The following is a 16,913-nucleotide window of genomic DNA, read 5'->3' as shown; positions in this document are numbered from 1 at the left end:
AGTAATTTAAGCATATTGTGCTCATTCATTTATTTTCCAGTTTCTTAATGCATTTATCCATCAAGTGTTTTATTATATTTACACATGACAGTACTAGGACTCTGTACATTATAGGAAAACCTAGGCTTTGTAATATTCAGTGTTCTTATGATGTGTATTGTTGGCCAGAAGGGGGCAGGACTGTATCTCACAGCTGTTAGACATAGATGCTGCCAACCACACAGATATTGCACAGTTTACGACTGCTTTCCCTGCATGTTCAAACAGGAGTCCACACCAAAAGCAGAAAGATTTTTAGTGAAAAAACAATAATTTTACTCACCCTGAAGTCAAAATAAGACTACCGTACATGATTTCCTTCAGAACTGCCAGACAAGCTGCAAAAGGGTATGTGAAGGTTTTATTGCACCCAACAATCCATCCATCCATCCATTTTGAATTATTTATTTCCAGTCCTTGGCAGTTTTGAGACAAATGTTATACTTTTTACTGCACTACATGTATTTGATAACCTTTTGATATGTCATATTTTAGCATGTTATCTTTTACTATGACTTTTGGGTTACTTTTTACAACTCTGCTCCAACTGAATAATAATATTGTTCTTTGTCTGCTGGATGAATAAATAGGTAACTGCTTGCTAAAGATATGCTCACACATGTCAACTCCATAATAATATTGCATGTGCTATAGGACAAAAGGAAAGGCAAAGGAAATTATAACTATACTCTGGGGCTTGACACATATTCCACATTATTAAGACTATAGTTGTATATATAGTATTTTCTATATGCCATTGTATACATCCAAATTGCAGTGTTCCAAACCCACTTACTGAAACTCACTACTTATTTACCCTCTGAAAGGCCTGATGGGACACACATGCCTATTAGGAACCCACACAGACAGAATACTTACACAGACAGAGCTTTTCACATCTGAACCTTCTTTCTTTGTAGCCGCTTGAGATTTTGCCTTGATAAAAGCTTTCTAAATAAAACATGTAGTGATTAATGTAACCCAAAGGAGAGGGAGAAAGGATGAGAATGGAGGATATAAAATACCATCTACAGAGAGGCAAACTAGAACAGCACAGGCAATCTGCGACAGGCTAAAAACAGATCTCCAACTGAAATATCCCGTTGAATGGATGGCTGAAAGCACTTGGGCATGGAAATGGAGTGCTTTATTTATCATATAGTCCACAGCACAAATGCCTCGGCAGCAAGTGAATGTGTACTGTTGGTCTTTCTCCTCCTAAGTTTGTGTTCAACATCAGAAATTGATTCCCTTAGGCCGTGTTCGATTGTTTTGATTTTCATTTTCTCATATGATTTATGCACTTTACATCTCATTGCAAAATTGACTACATACCACCACCGCCTGTACTCTATTCCAACACTATTTGGAATGCAGAAATATCAGCTTGCATTATGAGCTCATACATTATTAACAGATGTTAAAGTTCCAAATGAAATTTATGCATTCCTGCCTGCAATATTAATCTGCTCTGACTCTGCCATGGGGTTTCCAGTATGTCTGTACATTGTTCACTGTTAAGTGGGGGTTAGGGTTAATGTACAAGAAAGCACGAGTCAGTGAACAATGTAAGAAGCCATATAGTGTAAGAAAAGGGTTGTTTTATTATCATTTTTTGTAAATAGACAACCCATCAAAATTGAAGGAAAAAAAAAATAAAGGGCATGCATTATCATGTGTAACATTCTGTGTCATTGCCACATACAGGATTACTTTACACATACAAAGTGTAAATGTAAGTGACAACTTCTTTTATATATTATTATGTGATCCAAACGAGGCAGTCGAGTAACATGAATTTTGTGAATGGCACAAAAAACAAAACAGAACTGAGGGATAATATGAAGAGAGGGCTGGTTATCTAGACTGATTCCACAGGCAGCATCTGTCCCTCATCACCTGTTCATTTTTCTGGACAGCAAGCAGAGACATTTACTGGAGGTACAGGTGAGTGGAAATGCCTTCTTCTAGTGGAGGAATATCATCTGGACAGCTGAACACTTCAACAGTCCTCTGGAAAACAGCATGTTTAAAATACCACGCATATAGATATGAACATACCCGGACAAGAGAGGAGATGCCTCACCTCCGTGCCTGTCAGGAGTTCCTCTCTGGATGTGGTGAAGAGAAGCTCGTAGAGTCTGTATTTCTGAAACAGGCTGTAACCAACAGAATACAAAATGTGAACTGTGGCAGTTTAATTATTAAAGCACAATATAGCCCACAAGAACACAGAGCTATTCTAGATCTCTATCTTAACACAAAATCCATTCATTCTTTTCATTTTTTTTTTTATTTTAAAAGCACCTTCTACAACTGTCTCTAGGTACTTTACAGAAACCCAGAGCCTGAACCCCTGACCAACCATACAGTGGCAAGGATAAACCTTTTAACAGGAAGAAACCTTGAGCAGGACCCAGCTCACAAGGGAGAACCATCCTGCTGATAGTTGGCTGGGTGTATTTTCTATACTGCTTGGGTGGGTGGGGGGCAAGAGACTGGGTACGCCCTGGGCTGGTCGTCAGTCAATTGCAGGACTGACCCACAACCACTCACACACTCTCACACACACCTAGTGGCAATGTAGACGAGCCAATTAACCTAACGAGCACATTTTTGGTATTGTGGGAGGAAGCCAGAGTACCCGGAGAAAACCCATGCAGGCACAGGGAGAACATGCAAACTCCACACAGAAGGGCCCAGACCGGGATTCAAACCTGTAACCCTCTTGCTATGAGGCGACACTGATCTGGTCTGTCTTGTGTTTGTCTAGAGCTGAGTGTGGATACCTTCTCCTGACTCTCCACCTGCACACCTGCAGCTCCTTCACATAATCAACTCCACCCTCTCCCTGATGTATGAAGAAACTGTTCCTTCCACTCTATCTCCGTCAGATTGTTCAGTCACACAAACTCTCAGGCTTAGTATCTTTTTAATGTTCTTGTTTGCTCCTTTGTGCTTATTTTGAATCTTGTTTCCTTGTGGCCAGGTCCATCTCTCGTTCTTCCTCGATCATCGTGCATCGAGCTTTTATGTGAATCTTGGTTTTTCTCAGACACTTGTGAAACTGCATTCTCCATAGAATTAGTCATTTTGTTACCATGCCACCATCGCCCTGGCTATGCTTGCCTCACCTGCCACACCAACACCATTGGATCTCTTGGACTTTGTACCTTGAATTCTCTCATCAATCAATTGGAGAATCGAACCTTGATTCTTTGAAAACTTTTGAAAGACTAATCCCACCTTGGACTGAAGACTTGACTCCAGATTTTGCTCTTTTGGAAATTTGTTTGTTGATTCCTTATATTCTCTTGTTTCCATGTGTGTGCATTCTGATTTGTGTATCCACTTTGATTTTTGAGCTAAACATAACATAAGGAAATTTACTCAAGTCCTGCACTTTTGTGGTACTTGATGAGACCTATGACGGTGATGTCATCTGCAAACTACAGAATGGCATTAGAACTGTGCTTGGCCACACTGTTATAAGTCATAAAGGAGTAGAGGACAGGGCTGAGAACCCAGCACTGAGGACCACCTGTGTTCAGCGCCCATGTGGAAAAGGAGAAGCTGCCAATCTTAACCAGAAAGCTCAGAATCCAGTTACAGATGAGTTTAGTCCCAGGATCCTGAGCTTCATAGGTACAATGGTATTGGATGCTTAGCTGTAACCAACAAACAGCATTCTCACATATGGGGTCCTCTGGTCCAGATGGGAGAGGGCAATGTTCAGCATCAGGGCGATGGCATCATCTGTGGAGCTGTTCGACCTATATACAAATTGGAGAGGGTCCGAGGAATCAGGGAGAGAGGTACAGATGTGTGTTCTAACTAGCCGCTCGAAGCATTTCATGATGGTGCAGGTTAGTGCAATGGGGTGGTAGTCATTCAGACAGATGATGGGGGCTTTCTTTGGAATAGGGATAATTATGGTTTCTTTGAAGTGGGACCTATGTTTTATATGTCTTGTTACTCCTGTAAGTTAAACATTGGTTATTGCACACTTCCATAACCCACCTGGGGCCTGCAGAAAGCAAATGGATGGACTGATTTTATGCCAGTGCATCTCTAAACCATGCTGGCTCCACGTTGGCTGGGGGTCGCAGTCAGACACAGAATTTGTAAAAGTCGATAACTAGATCTTACCTATGTATTTTCTTACCTGTTTCTGACGTAACTTATGAGTGCTGTAGCTTCTTCTCTGTCTAGAAGTGAATTTTGGTAGGAAGTAGAGCTGCAACAGGCAGCAGCTAAGGCTTTAGCAAACTCCATCACATTCTCCACTAAAGCCATCTGTTTCTCTAGAATATGGAGAAAAATCACAAGTTACTGATATGTGATTCTGATATATTTGACAGGATATGTAGCATTTGTGTGCAGCATATGTGGCTGCTGGAGCCTATCCCAAGTACATCCTGGACAAGTCGCCAGTTCATCACAGGGTTGACATGTAGAAACAAACAACCATTAACACTCACACACACATCACATTCGCGGGGTGCCAGCATGTGGGGGGCGACACTTACAGAGTGCCTTGCTGTGAGGCGACAGTGCTAACCACTGCACTACCTTGCTGCCCGGTCATATGTGCATGAAACTTTGAAACTCTGAAATGTTAATTTACCACTAGGCTGTAGCTAGTTTTTTAAATTTAAAAACAGGATATAGATGCTGGTCTATTGTATCGGACAGTTAAACTTCATAAGCTGGTATCTCTAAGAGTGTGTCCAAAATCATTTCTTATTTATTATATTGTGCACTAAAAGTACTGTTTGGCATTTTATTTGAGCGTCTGAATTGCATGTAAAATAACATTCGTAATGGAATGAGAAAGTAGTCTCCATGTACGCTTTCTACTCACAATCCGAGAATTCAAATGCTTCCTTTTATAGAAAACTACGTTTGTGTAACTCTGACATGTCTGAGATGTCAATGATGACCATAATGATGATGCTACATAAACTGAAATCCCAGAAAAATCACATTTCCAAACGCAAATTGTAATGTTTTATATCTTTATATGTAATCTCCCCATCACTGATAGCTTGGGTATCTGATATTCATTTCCATACAGAATGAAAATCTGTTGCTAGGCTATTGAGTTACCTTACATTTGCATGGTAAGACAGAGCAGATCACTCACTTTCAAATCACTCTGCACTTGTACTATACTTGTACACTGAGATAGCATACATAAGTCAGGCAAGTGTCAAAAGTATGTTACATCATGTTCATACTGAGTAGAAATGAATGTTAACCAGGGGCTGCCTATGGGAGTCCGTTCCAAGTAGTTACAACCATGGATGGGCCATGGTGTTCTAATTACAACTCAGGAACAATACCTCGCTGTCTGACTGCATAAATATTATATGTAATGTATTTAGCAAGTCAAACTTTATTTATATATTTCAATCCAGGGATGGATGTTACAAAAAAATCTACAATAACAAACAAAAGGTTTAAATGGAGGATGAAGAACTGTTAAAAATTAAGAACAAAGTATAAAGCAGTATTTACTGTGAAGACTTTTGGTTTAACCACTCTGAATCACAGTGGATAGCCAATGAGAGACAAGGCAGTGGATGATTTGTTCTAGCTTCTGAAAAGATAAGAAGGGGTGTAGTTTTATGTTTGTTTACTCATAATAACAGTAATGAATTATAGCATGTCTGTCATTCTCTTTGTCTGTGTGTCCACGCACCTCTTATGTTATCTAGCAGCATGTGCAGCACAGCCATGGTGAAGGAGGTCTGTATGGGGGTGAAGTTGGCCTCCTTTGCCCACCAAAAACCACAGACATAGTAATCCAGCAAGGCAGCTTCCTTCATACACGACTGATAGCTCCTGAAACCCAGGCTTTCCTTTAGTTCCCTACAGGCAACAGAAAGCAGATCTGAATGAAGGCAGTAATTATGCAGATCTACTTCATCATCAAGATGTTTTGGCTTCGTTCCTCAGGAGCACTCATGAACTCCGTTGTTACATATAATAAGTGGTTACATCTAGCTCATGTGTTAACTAAACATTTTTTTAAGTAACCAATTTTCACCTGGTCAACTTGACCTGCAAATCATGAAAACCATGCTGATGCTATTTGTTCATTTTTAATAACCTTAACTCTGCAACATAAACCATATCTGTAGTTGTGCCCCCCCTAAAATATTTTGTTACAGATATTTTTGCTCAAGCATATTGTAGATCCTAGACGCAACTGACAGAAGGGTGGAACTGGGGGTATGGCCTAGAGGCTGGAGAAGAGGCTTGTGACCTGAGGGTCGCCGGTCCGCCCCCCTCCCGGACATTAGCCAGCTGATGTGCCCTTGAGCAAAGCAGTATCAGCAATCAGTGATGGGTTGTTAAATGCAGAGAAGAATTTCGGCACATGTAAAAATATGCTGACAAGAAAGGTTTAAAGTTTAGGAGAAAAAAAATGTGTTTAATTAGACATCTGTCTCCTACTTCAACACCTCGGACAGCACCCTGGATTTATCAGTACACAGCGCAGTTGGCCTCCTGACGTTTCAGAGCCATGGTCAAAACCAGACATTCTAACCCGCACAAATCTCAGACACAGGATCTGACTCACTTGGTCGTTATGTCAGCAACGGTGATGGCATCCCCCTCAAATAGCTTACTGCCTATGACTAGCCATCAAACAAAACACTGTAGTAAGGAACTTTAAAGGCAGCACAGAAGATCACTGGCTGCCCTCTCCCCTTCCTGATGGACATTTACGCCTCCCGCTGCCTCAGCAGAGCCCCAAAACTCACCCTGGCTTTAACCTGTTTCACCTGTTGCCTTCAGGGAGGCGCTACAGGTGCATCAGGACCAGGACTAATAGGTTCAAAAACAGCTTCTTCACAAAGCAATAACCAACTGGAATTCTCACATGCACTGATTACATAGTCCCTTCAGCTCAACCACCGGCCTCTTTACCTCCTGTGTGCAATATTCCACCCATAATGTGCAATATATATAACACTGTAGATAGCACCATATCTATTTTTATATTGTTTTGTTTACTCTTACTATATTCTATGATTACACTGTTTGGACTGCGGAGTTGGCTCTCATTGCACATGTGTGTAGTGACAATAAAGGCATTCTATTCTATTCTTTAATGTCCGCATTGTGAAAAATGATGTTCACCAACTCATAATACAACAGAGTTACACTTGATGAGGACAAACAGAAAAGCTTAAGATAAACTGCGGTGTTTACCAAGTAAGCATTACATCTGTTTCTCACAGATAACGCAGCCAATATTAACCGATAACTTTAAAGCCACTCAAGTTCTGGACGAGATAAACCTTATTAGACATTTCAGGTGCCTTTCTGGAGCCAGTTTCATTAAGCGCATATGGGCTCATTTGTGACGCAGACATGAACGTAACTTGTAGGAGAAAGCGTGACGTTACTTACGACTGAAGCTCATCTCCGGTTTTTCCCAGCAGCTCTTGGATTCGTTGGTGTGGCAACGCGTCGAATTGGAGGAAGACACAGTCCTCTTTCTTAGGAGGAGGGAAGGGAAACAAGTTATGTCGAATACGCAACACAACAAACACATTTTTTTCTGATAAAGAAAGTACCACTTTTTACCTCCAGCTTGTTATCCTTTTCTTTTGGTCGTTCTCTCTTTTCACGACTTATCGCTTCTCCGGACATGTTGACGCTCTAGTCGTTGCCATGACACCATCACGCTGGTGTCCTAGAATGACTCAGTGGAAGACCGAGACTGCCAAAATTAAAAATAATTAAAGACACAAATAAATTAACTACAACAACAACAATACTACTACTACTACTATTGCTACTGCTACAAATAGCTAATTCATAAAATGTAAATCTGCTGTTTCAATTTCTATACCTATTTACCTTTTTTAGTTACTTTCCTGTTACATTTTTTAATTAATTTATTAACTTTTAAATATATTTACTCAGGTATTATTTCTGTATTATTTCCCCTCTGCACTTTCCCCTCATTAAATTCACAACATTATTTATTTATGTATTTTTCTTTTACATTTCTTTGTGTATATCTGCTTCATTATGTCACTTATGGTGTGTCATAGGGTCAACTTTTCACCTATTAGCACAGAATACATAGATCAACCATACGTGCCTATGCTTTGGGAAATTTAAAAACAAAGAAACAAAAGCAAAACGAAATGAAACAGCTGGAACAAGCAGTGCAGAGACTGGGCTTGCGGCCCTGTCTGCTTCAAACACATTTGGACCAAAGCAGTTACCATCCTTTAACTGATTATGTCTAACATTGGTACTGTGAAACTTCCAACCTGTTTGTGTGGACACACTGTAAGAGAAAAGAGCATTTTTAAACATTCCCTTGCTCTAACTTCTCTGATGTGAGGATTTGCTGCTTTTGTCTGTTCAGTATCACTGTTAAGTGAATGTGTATTGGGTTTTGAACTGCTGGTCTAATAAAACAAAACATTTGACGACTTCAGTTTGGGCAATGGGAACATGTGATGCACAATTTAAAGACTAAACAAAAAATCTAAAAATTTCAACGCATCAATCGATCAAATGAAAATAATTGCTAGTTCTGCCTCTAAACAACAGTCATAGTTAAAAATACTAATGCGTTTGAATCTTGAACAAATGTCATCTTTAAAACAAGCAAAAAAGCTCATGTCTTAAAGCTTCAAACTGGCTTATTTATAGTTTTATGGTAGTGTATCTAATTTTGTCATATGTTTTGTCTTTTTCTCTAGAACTGTGTGCATGATTGTGTGCACACATCTTGGTGCAATTAGGACTCGTAATGAAAAAAAAAAAACCTTGCACATGGACCCATCATTAATTGATGCTACTGCCCATAGTTGCATATTATCATAGTTTTTTTAAAAAAAAACTTTCGAGTTTAGCATACGTTACACATACAGAAACATTTATATATTTTCAGCCGTGGATTAATCTACATTTTGTGCTCAAGTGAGTATTTATAGTAGCTGAATGGTGTGTGTGGGATTGACTCATACTAAACTACAGTGTGTGCAGTCATGAAGGATGAAGTAATGAAGGAACATGTTACCCAGTGCAACAGTGTGGCTCACTGATGTGTTTTTAGAAGTGTCTGGACTACAGTGCAGCTCTATGGTACAAAGGAGTGCAATATATCAGGCTTTGATACACACAAAATACTTTAGAATAATACATTTATTGTTGGCTCATGTTGGCTCATTCATCAGAATGAATTTTTAAAAATGTATTTGACCGATTGCTGCTAATTTTGAAAGCATGTAGTACAACTGCAGGATCTCAAGTTTATTGCGGTACAATTCAAATTCAACAACTACATGCCTCTACAGGCAACTGACATATCAAGATTCGAGTAACACTGCAGTAAACAAAAAAAAAGCAGACCAACCAGTCGTCAGAGGCGTGCCCCAACTCTGTAACACTGAACTCCTTCAGACCTTTTCCATAAACCTCCTCTGTCCCCTGCAGCAGCCGGCACTGCCAGAGCTTCTCCAAGTGTGCTTCACAAACGTGAAGACCTGCATCATGTTCTTGAAGTTCATTTGTGCTGTGGTCACCAGGTCTTTGTTTATCCTCATCTCTCTGATAGGGGTATGGAGGGTGGTGTGGGTGAAGAACAATGGACTCTACTGGTTTCTTACCATCCTCTACCTGCCTCTCGTGATGGAGATGATCCTGACCCTGAGAAGAGGGAGGGGAAATGATTACAAGTGGTATGAGTGATTGAATTCCAATTCATTATCACAGGGTAAATGTGTGCATAATATGTAGCTTAGCAACCAGCTGGTTGTAAAGATCAGTAAAAAGAAGTGAAGTTAAGATTCGAATCTTTTGTAATCTTTTTCTTTCTCCACAGGTTTTCTCCAGCAATATTCCTCTTCCTCATCAGTATTATCCCGTCAGTGTGGATCTTAGAGCTTCACCACCAGGAAAACAAATCCAATGATGCAATGGTATGATGTATTCTATTCGATCGTATTTTCTTGATTTCTGAGAGATCCCTGCCATAATGTTGTGTGATCTGAAATTTTTCAGTGTTTCTTTCTCTCTCTCGTAGTGTGAAAAGCTTGACTCAACTGAAAATATTAAAAGTCTGTTCAGATTGTGGAGGAACTCAACCAATAGCAGTGAGCCATTTGTGGTAGGTTTAAGCTTAAACTTTACTAAAATGTTTGAGATTCTAAAAATCTTTTTTCTTTGAAAATAATTTCAAATACTACATAGAGGAGTGCAGTTTAAGTCCAGTTTGGATTATTTAAACTACTCTTTAGAATATTTACATTACATTAAATGATGGTGTTGTTTGGAGGTGGGAGGTTATAAAGGTTTCAACAGGAGAGCTTCATTTGCAAACACAGTGAGGTTAAAAGTGATTTGTGTAATCGGACAGCTATTTTCTTTGAAGTTACTGAATGCTAAACATAATTTCTGCTGGGATCCACCTTCTAGTATTTTTGCATTTTTGGTTTTGCTTTGTCATGTCTTCACATGTCTAGACAGTGGGATGTTTTTCCTGCACATTGTTTGGGTGATGTTGGTTCACCTCAAAGAGGCCGTTGTAAAGCTGCGGGTGTTTCTTTCCCCTTATAACATGAGCGCATTCATAGAGCTGTCTGTTTTTAATGAAACAACCCACCCGCAATAAAAAACTATTACAAGCCAAACACAAAAAGTCTGCTCTCCTTTTATGTTTTGACCAGATTTTCTTACCAGTTTTCACTGTAGTATTACACTTAAAGCCACAGAACTTTTGTTTTAACTTATGCTTGTAGCATTTTATAGTAGTAGTTGTGTAGATTAAAGTTTAGATTTAAATGAAAATATATTTTCATGAGAACATAATGCTTATCAGTCAATACGCAGTATACAAACTTTTGAGACTATCCTTTCAAGACAAAAACATCTAGCAGATTCCCCTAGACAACACGTACTTATTCTCAAACAATTTAACATAATGTTTTAGACTGTAGTTGTCGAAAAGGTATGTGTTTGAACTCAACATCCTCATCAGTTTCTTCGCCTCTGTCATGATGTCTTAAGAGGCTGATGAACTACTTTCGGTTGTCCCTGTTCTGCTGGTTCTCATGCAAAAGCATTCCAGTTCCATGCCTGAAAAAGCTCCTCCCAGCAGTCTAAACATGCTGTGTTAGCGGTGTAAATGGCAACATTCCACTGGTGCTCCAAGATCCTTGTTTGGGAAGAATCAGTTAGCTGCATGGCTAACTGGGCTAACTATGTAATGGGAGCTACAGTTAGCAGGAGTTAGCAGTTACTTTGGCAACAACTAAAGCTATCTGTCCACCAGGAAAGTCCTTAATTTACAGAGTCCAGGTGGAGCAGCTGACATTTTCCTTATAAAAACAGGAGATTGTCCCCACCCACCCAAGTTACAGAGAACAGGCACATGGGGCATGACAGAGGCACCATTCATCCTGTTACAAGTCTGCCCACCATCAAAATGATTTTGTAGCCGTTATTTTAAGGCAAAGTAGTTACATAATGTTGCTTTAAGAGGTCTCACTCTTTGCTTTGTGAAGTATCTTTACTTTCTAATACACTATACTTGTCTCCTTGGTTAACTTACGTGCATCATACTTGCATCAAGCAAAAGCCTTGTTAGAGCCTAACACTATGTCACTGTTGATATTTGAAATGCATAATGTCTGTGAGTTCTGGATGCAAAACTTTCTGAGCGTGTTGTGCTTCTCTCTATGCCTTCTTTCCATGTGTCACACCACACAGGGGCTGCCCCTGTCTTCAGTGTGTGCCAATGACTGGATCTTGGCTTTACACCAGATCCTCCTCATTTTACTGATCGTAGGAAAGTGGCTGCTGCCGGCCGCTGGAGGACTGACCAGGGACCAGCTCTCACAGTTACTGCTCATCTTTGTAGGCACTGCTGCTGACATACTGGAGTTCACCTCAGAAACACTATCAGACATCAAGTGTGTAATAGGAATATTGGTGGTGGGGTAGTACATTTAGCTTGCTGTCATTGTACAAAACAGTGACATGAAAGCAAACTTGCAAACTGTGTGTGTGTGTGTGTGTATGTTTAACAGTGATAGCAGTCCTGTCATGGTCTACATTATTCTGGTGGTGTGGACTTGGAGCATGCTGCAGTTTCCACTGCATCTGTCAGGTACAGTACAGTTATTTGTTTTGTTCTTGTGCTTTATAGAGGGAATCTGTTTTCATTGTAGGCCTACACAACACAACATTCAAAACAAGTTATAAACAAATATGAGAATTACAATAACAAAGTCTATTACAGTGTGCATAGGCCATTTAAAGAAGTTATAGCTGAGGGCAAAAAAAAACCCTCCAAAGAGTATTTTTTGTAGACTGTTTGTAGACTGAAGAGTGAAAAATGGATGGATGGGTTGCAGGGGATGATTGTTGTGGTCAATGCGAGGGGTGGAAGTGTCATTGTGGTCTGGCAGCCTGGGTTTTTAGAGGCTATATTAGTGATTTTCAGGGCTTTGTTTCTATTGGTTACAGTGAACATGTTGAAAGCAGGTGGTGCAGTACAGGAGGATGGATTCCATCATATTTTGGCATATAGGTCTTGCTAAAGATACAGCACTCTTTATCAGCAGCATCTTGTTTATCATAAATATACCTGGACACATCCACACTTGCAGCTATGCAGCCGCAGTTAGCGCTTCTACTGGCTCTTGGTGATAACAGCCGCATTTATTTTCACAGAGATCCAGATACTGTAGTGTACAGATCCCAAAATACAACACATTTACTGGCCCAGGATTCACATTTGATTTGAGTCTGCAGCTCATCATTTAGGTCCATTATCAGAATCAGTTTAAGAGGTAGTATGATTGATGGGGTAGTTGCAACTCTCTTACTGAAGATCAGGGTTCTTTTGGTTGTTCTTTGGTTGATTAACCATAACCATACAGTAACCAGAGTTTGTTATTGCGGTTTATTTGTTTTTTCTTTATTGTTATCGCTTAACTATGGATTACAATGCCATAGGAGCTTTAGCAGCTGAAAAGACTTTTTCTCAGGACTTGGCTGAGTCCAATCCCAACCTGAAAGAAGAGTGAATACTGAACTGTCATTCACTGGGAGATGCAGTACTTACAGACCAATAACAGACTACAAGTTATAATAAAAGAAATAATATTGCACAAAAAGAACAGAAAAGTATCGAAAAAGTTTTGAGAAAGCTGATCTATACTGTACTTATAGACTAGTACTGTAACGAGACTTAAATCCTGCTATGCGTCAGAGGAAAAGCCTGCTTCAGTCTAGCTGTACATGGTGGTAAAGATCCACCGAGCAGAGAACAGCAAATGCTTCCAAGAAGGAAGACGTCTACCGGGATGTATCAAACAGCGATCAAGAGGGAGGATAACAGATGTCTTGACACTTAAAACATTATTACGAACAGAGCTGATTAACTTCAAGTACCTCCTTTGTCTCAACAGTAATGGATGCATCCTCAGATGAGCTCTCCGAACCTGCTCCCTCACTCCTGTCTCACCTCAGGACTGATATCTGGAGCACTGTGGAAGCTTTGTTGCTCCAGGATGGGCCTTTCCTGCTGGTCCGCCTCACTGTCATGATCCACTTCAATGTGGTACACCAGATGCTGATCTTCTTCGCCATTAAAAACTTTCTGGTTGTCATTCTTAGCATCTACCGGCTCTCTGTTCTCATCTGTGACAAGACCTCCTGAGTTTGGATGGAATCCCAGAACAGAAAGTTGTGTAATGATATTACTGTGGGTGTCATTGTGATCGCATGTCAGATGATCATGTATCTGCAAATTTTCCTTGTCTAACCAGCCTGTTTGCATTGTATAAAGCTCTAGTCCAGTATGTCGGTTTTTGCTATTACACAATTTCTATTTGCAGAGGACAGTATGTATATCAGAATAACAGATGATGATGTGACAGTGGCAAAAATGATCACTTGTGCTGAGTTACTGAATAGAGATCCGGCATTAAAGATCAGAAACTAATTTGATAAATGATCCCCTGCATTGGAGCTATCGTGTTTTACTTTGATAAGATGAAGTGCAAGCTAATAGTCAAAGTTAAAGCTAATAAACTTTATTTTCTTTGCAGAGCAATATTGATGCAAATCTTATACTTTGCATGCAAGTGGCCCCCTTGAGCAGCAACAATAACCCTATGTAAGGGTCTCAAGGTGAAGGCTAACTAAAGGTTCTATGTAACTTACCTGAAAAAGGAAGAGGCAAACCTTAGTTCTTTGTATTAAATCACATATGAATTGCATCTTTTAAGATAATAGTTGTTTTGCTGTACACTAATGCTTTAGCTTATGGAACAAATGATTGCCAACCAGTGGTTATTTTGCTTTTGTTATATAGAAAAATGGACATTTTGCCTTATCACTCACTGACTGAGTGACTTTAGTTTAGGCTGACCGAAGAGTTCGTGTACTGCAGAGAAGTCACTCTTTCACCAAAAGGGTGTACTCTGAAGTGAGATTAATGGGTCAGCAAGGTACACTGAACGTAAAGCCAGTGTTTTCAGCGTCACAAAAATGACTCTCTTAATTCTTAACCTGATCACATGGTAACTTATGTTGCATAGCTAACCTGACCTGAAGAAGGTTTTGTTCAAGTTGAGTTTGTTCGAGTTTCAGATTTAAATAAGCTGTAAAAGGCAGTGCCTCTTCTCTAAATTGTTTCCCAATATTCTCTGTGAGCCACATAATTTCTCAGCTTGGGGACAAACTTTTTTTGTTGTATGTTGGTAACGTCACCAAATGAAGTCATGTAATCACAACAACATAAACTGTGTGGTGTGCATTCTTGTTTCCTGCATTCATTTGGTGATGCAGAAAATCATTTTCCTACACTGGAGTGAATTTTATTTTATTTATTTATTTTGTTTTTTATTGCTATAGCCAGGAGCTGCACGTAGAATGAGATGGCAGAAAAGAAAGAGGAAAAAAGAGGAAACTGGCAAGGCCTTTAGAACAAGATAATAATGTAATGACCAACTTGTTTCAGTTAGCTCAGAGAGCCGCTCCCGGAGAATGATACCCAGGTGGCTAATGTTGCGGCTGACGTGACTAGCCAAGAGGTAGCTAGCGTCAGCGAAGGAGCCACCACCATGAGTGAGAAAAAGGATGAAGTCAGTAACAGCAAAGATGTTTGTGTGTTTGTGTGTGTGTGAGAGAGAGAGAGCAGGTGCACGTGTTGATATGACTAAACCACATTTGGATTGGGTCCATTCACTGGACCTTCTGGGACATTTCTGTGGGCAGGCCTGGAATAATGACATAGTTCTGAATTTCAGCTCTTTTTCCCATTACTTTGTGGTGATCCAGCTCATGTACCAGTATTATTTGTGTCATATTAACATATTTTTATCCAAACAATACTGAATCAGTGGTTATTCTGGGAATGTGTCATTACTACAGTGTTTTATGAAATATTTTAGTAAAATAATAGAATTTATTATACAAGACATAAAGGGTTTGTAAAGTAAAAACATAATACTCATAAGTAAAACGTCTGATATTGAAACAGTGTCAGGACTGAATTAAACATAATGCACACCAGAGACAAAAGGCATTCACAAGATTTAATTTATAGAATTTGTACATGGCGTCCTGTAACACAGTGAACAATATTTTACTCAGCAGCAAACAGCAGACAAAGACAGCAACAACTGGTATGCATGGTGGAGCATTTAGCAGCTGAAGAGCTGGTATCACCTGTATGCTACTCTGTGATCAATTCCCAGTGTTCCCTAAAGTCAAAACATTACTTCAATTCAGTTTAATTTCAATTTATTTATATAGCATCTTATACAATCAAAATTGTCTCCAGGTGCTTTACAGAAACCCAGAGCCTGAACCCCCGAGCAAGGAAAAACTCCCTTTTAACAGGAAGAAACCTTGAGCAGGACCCGGCTTGCAAGGGAGAACCATCCTGCTGATAGTCGGCTGGGTGAAGGAGGAGAAGAAGAGGTAGACAGGACAGAGAGGATGAAAGAGAGAGAGACAAACATACATGCAATAAACATCATACATTACAAAGGACAAACATGACAGGTTGTTATAATTGGAATTCTGAAGACTATGTATTGTATGTATTTATTTTTAGCTGATATATTGTTTAAGTTAGTTATATTAGCACTACATAGAAGAACAACATGTGCAGATGTGGATAGTAGACTTGTATTTTACCTGACACCCAGTCGCATGTTGTATCTCAAAGGGTATTTTAATGATGTCGCAGGTATCAGCTTTCTGCCCAGCATCATCAAAATGCAGGGAAGAAAATTTAGTCCCCACCCCTTCATTTCACTGGAACAAATACTAAGCCAGGTGCCTAGCAGACAGTCACACATGGGACTACTGTACTCAAGAGAGAGAAATGTTTTCCTGAGCAGAAAATGTATACCTAAATGGATATAAAAAGATCATCATTTAGCCAGAAACACAAATGAAAGCTGGTTTCACTTCTTTCATTTCCACCAAAAGGGCAAAAAACCTCAACAAAAATAGTAAAACAGTACTGCAGCTTGGCAACAATAGCTCAATAGGTTGCATATGCCCACAGATAGCAGTTTAATGTTGATGTATAGAATTCAAATCCTTTCAATAAGTAAATTTAGCAGTACTACAATGTAAAAATTCTCCTAATAAGATTGGCATTTAAAATCCAAGGTAAAAGTACAGAAGCACTTACAGAGACTGCTATCAGAGTTTTAACTGTTTTCAGTTTTATTGATCATGTAATCGTGCAGTCATATCTTAAACGTAAAATCTTAAATCAGGGGATAAGTATTCAAATCCCTGAGTGAAAGCAAAATCAGAATCAGTTTAATTGGCCAAGTGTGTGTATGCAGTTACAATGAATTTGA

General features: G+C 39.5%; 2 protein-coding genes across 3 annotated transcripts; one reads left to right on the top strand and one right to left on the bottom strand.

Annotated features, from left to right (window-relative positions):
• Nucleotides 1-489: 489 nt before the first annotated feature.
• On the bottom strand, nucleotides 490-7,766 carry cabcoco1 (ciliary associated calcium binding coiled-coil 1). Of its 2 annotated transcripts, none has more exons than XM_046377932.1 (6): nucleotides 7,642-7,766; nucleotides 7,465-7,553; nucleotides 5,744-5,886; nucleotides 4,205-4,343; nucleotides 2,126-2,198; nucleotides 490-2,052 (listed from the first exon to the last, which is right to left on the bottom strand). In XM_046377932.1, the coding sequence occupies exons 1-6, from the start codon at nucleotides 7,705-7,707 to the stop codon at nucleotides 1,972-1,974; spliced, it is 591 nt and encodes a 196-aa protein (XP_046233888.1). In that variant the 5' UTR covers nucleotides 7,708-7,766; the 3' UTR covers nucleotides 490-1,971. The 2 variants fall into 2 exon arrangements, with proteins under 2 accessions (XP_046233888.1, XP_046233887.1); XM_046377931.1 differs by having other exon boundaries at nucleotides 494-2,052; nucleotides 5,744-5,913.
• Nucleotides 7,767-9,258: 1,492 nt separating this feature from the next.
• LOC124053022 (transmembrane protein 26-like) lies at nucleotides 9,259-14,041 on the top strand. The gene is made up of 6 exons (XM_046377930.1): nucleotides 9,259-9,758; nucleotides 9,902-9,998; nucleotides 10,103-10,186; nucleotides 11,788-11,990; nucleotides 12,108-12,187; nucleotides 13,494-14,041. Exons 1-6 carry the CDS (start codon nucleotides 9,571-9,573, stop codon nucleotides 13,742-13,744), a joined length of 903 nt encoding a protein of 300 aa, XP_046233886.1. The 5' UTR covers nucleotides 9,259-9,570; the 3' UTR covers nucleotides 13,745-14,041.
• Nucleotides 14,042-16,913: the final 2,872 nt, after the last annotated feature.

Source organism: Scatophagus argus, chromosome 21 (genome assembly GCF_020382885.2).
Source record: "Scatophagus argus isolate fScaArg1 chromosome 21, fScaArg1.pri, whole genome shotgun sequence".
Taxonomy (NCBI): Eukaryota; Metazoa; Chordata; class Actinopteri; family Scatophagidae; genus Scatophagus; species Scatophagus argus.
This window is presented reverse-complemented; position numbering and strand designations above follow the sequence as displayed.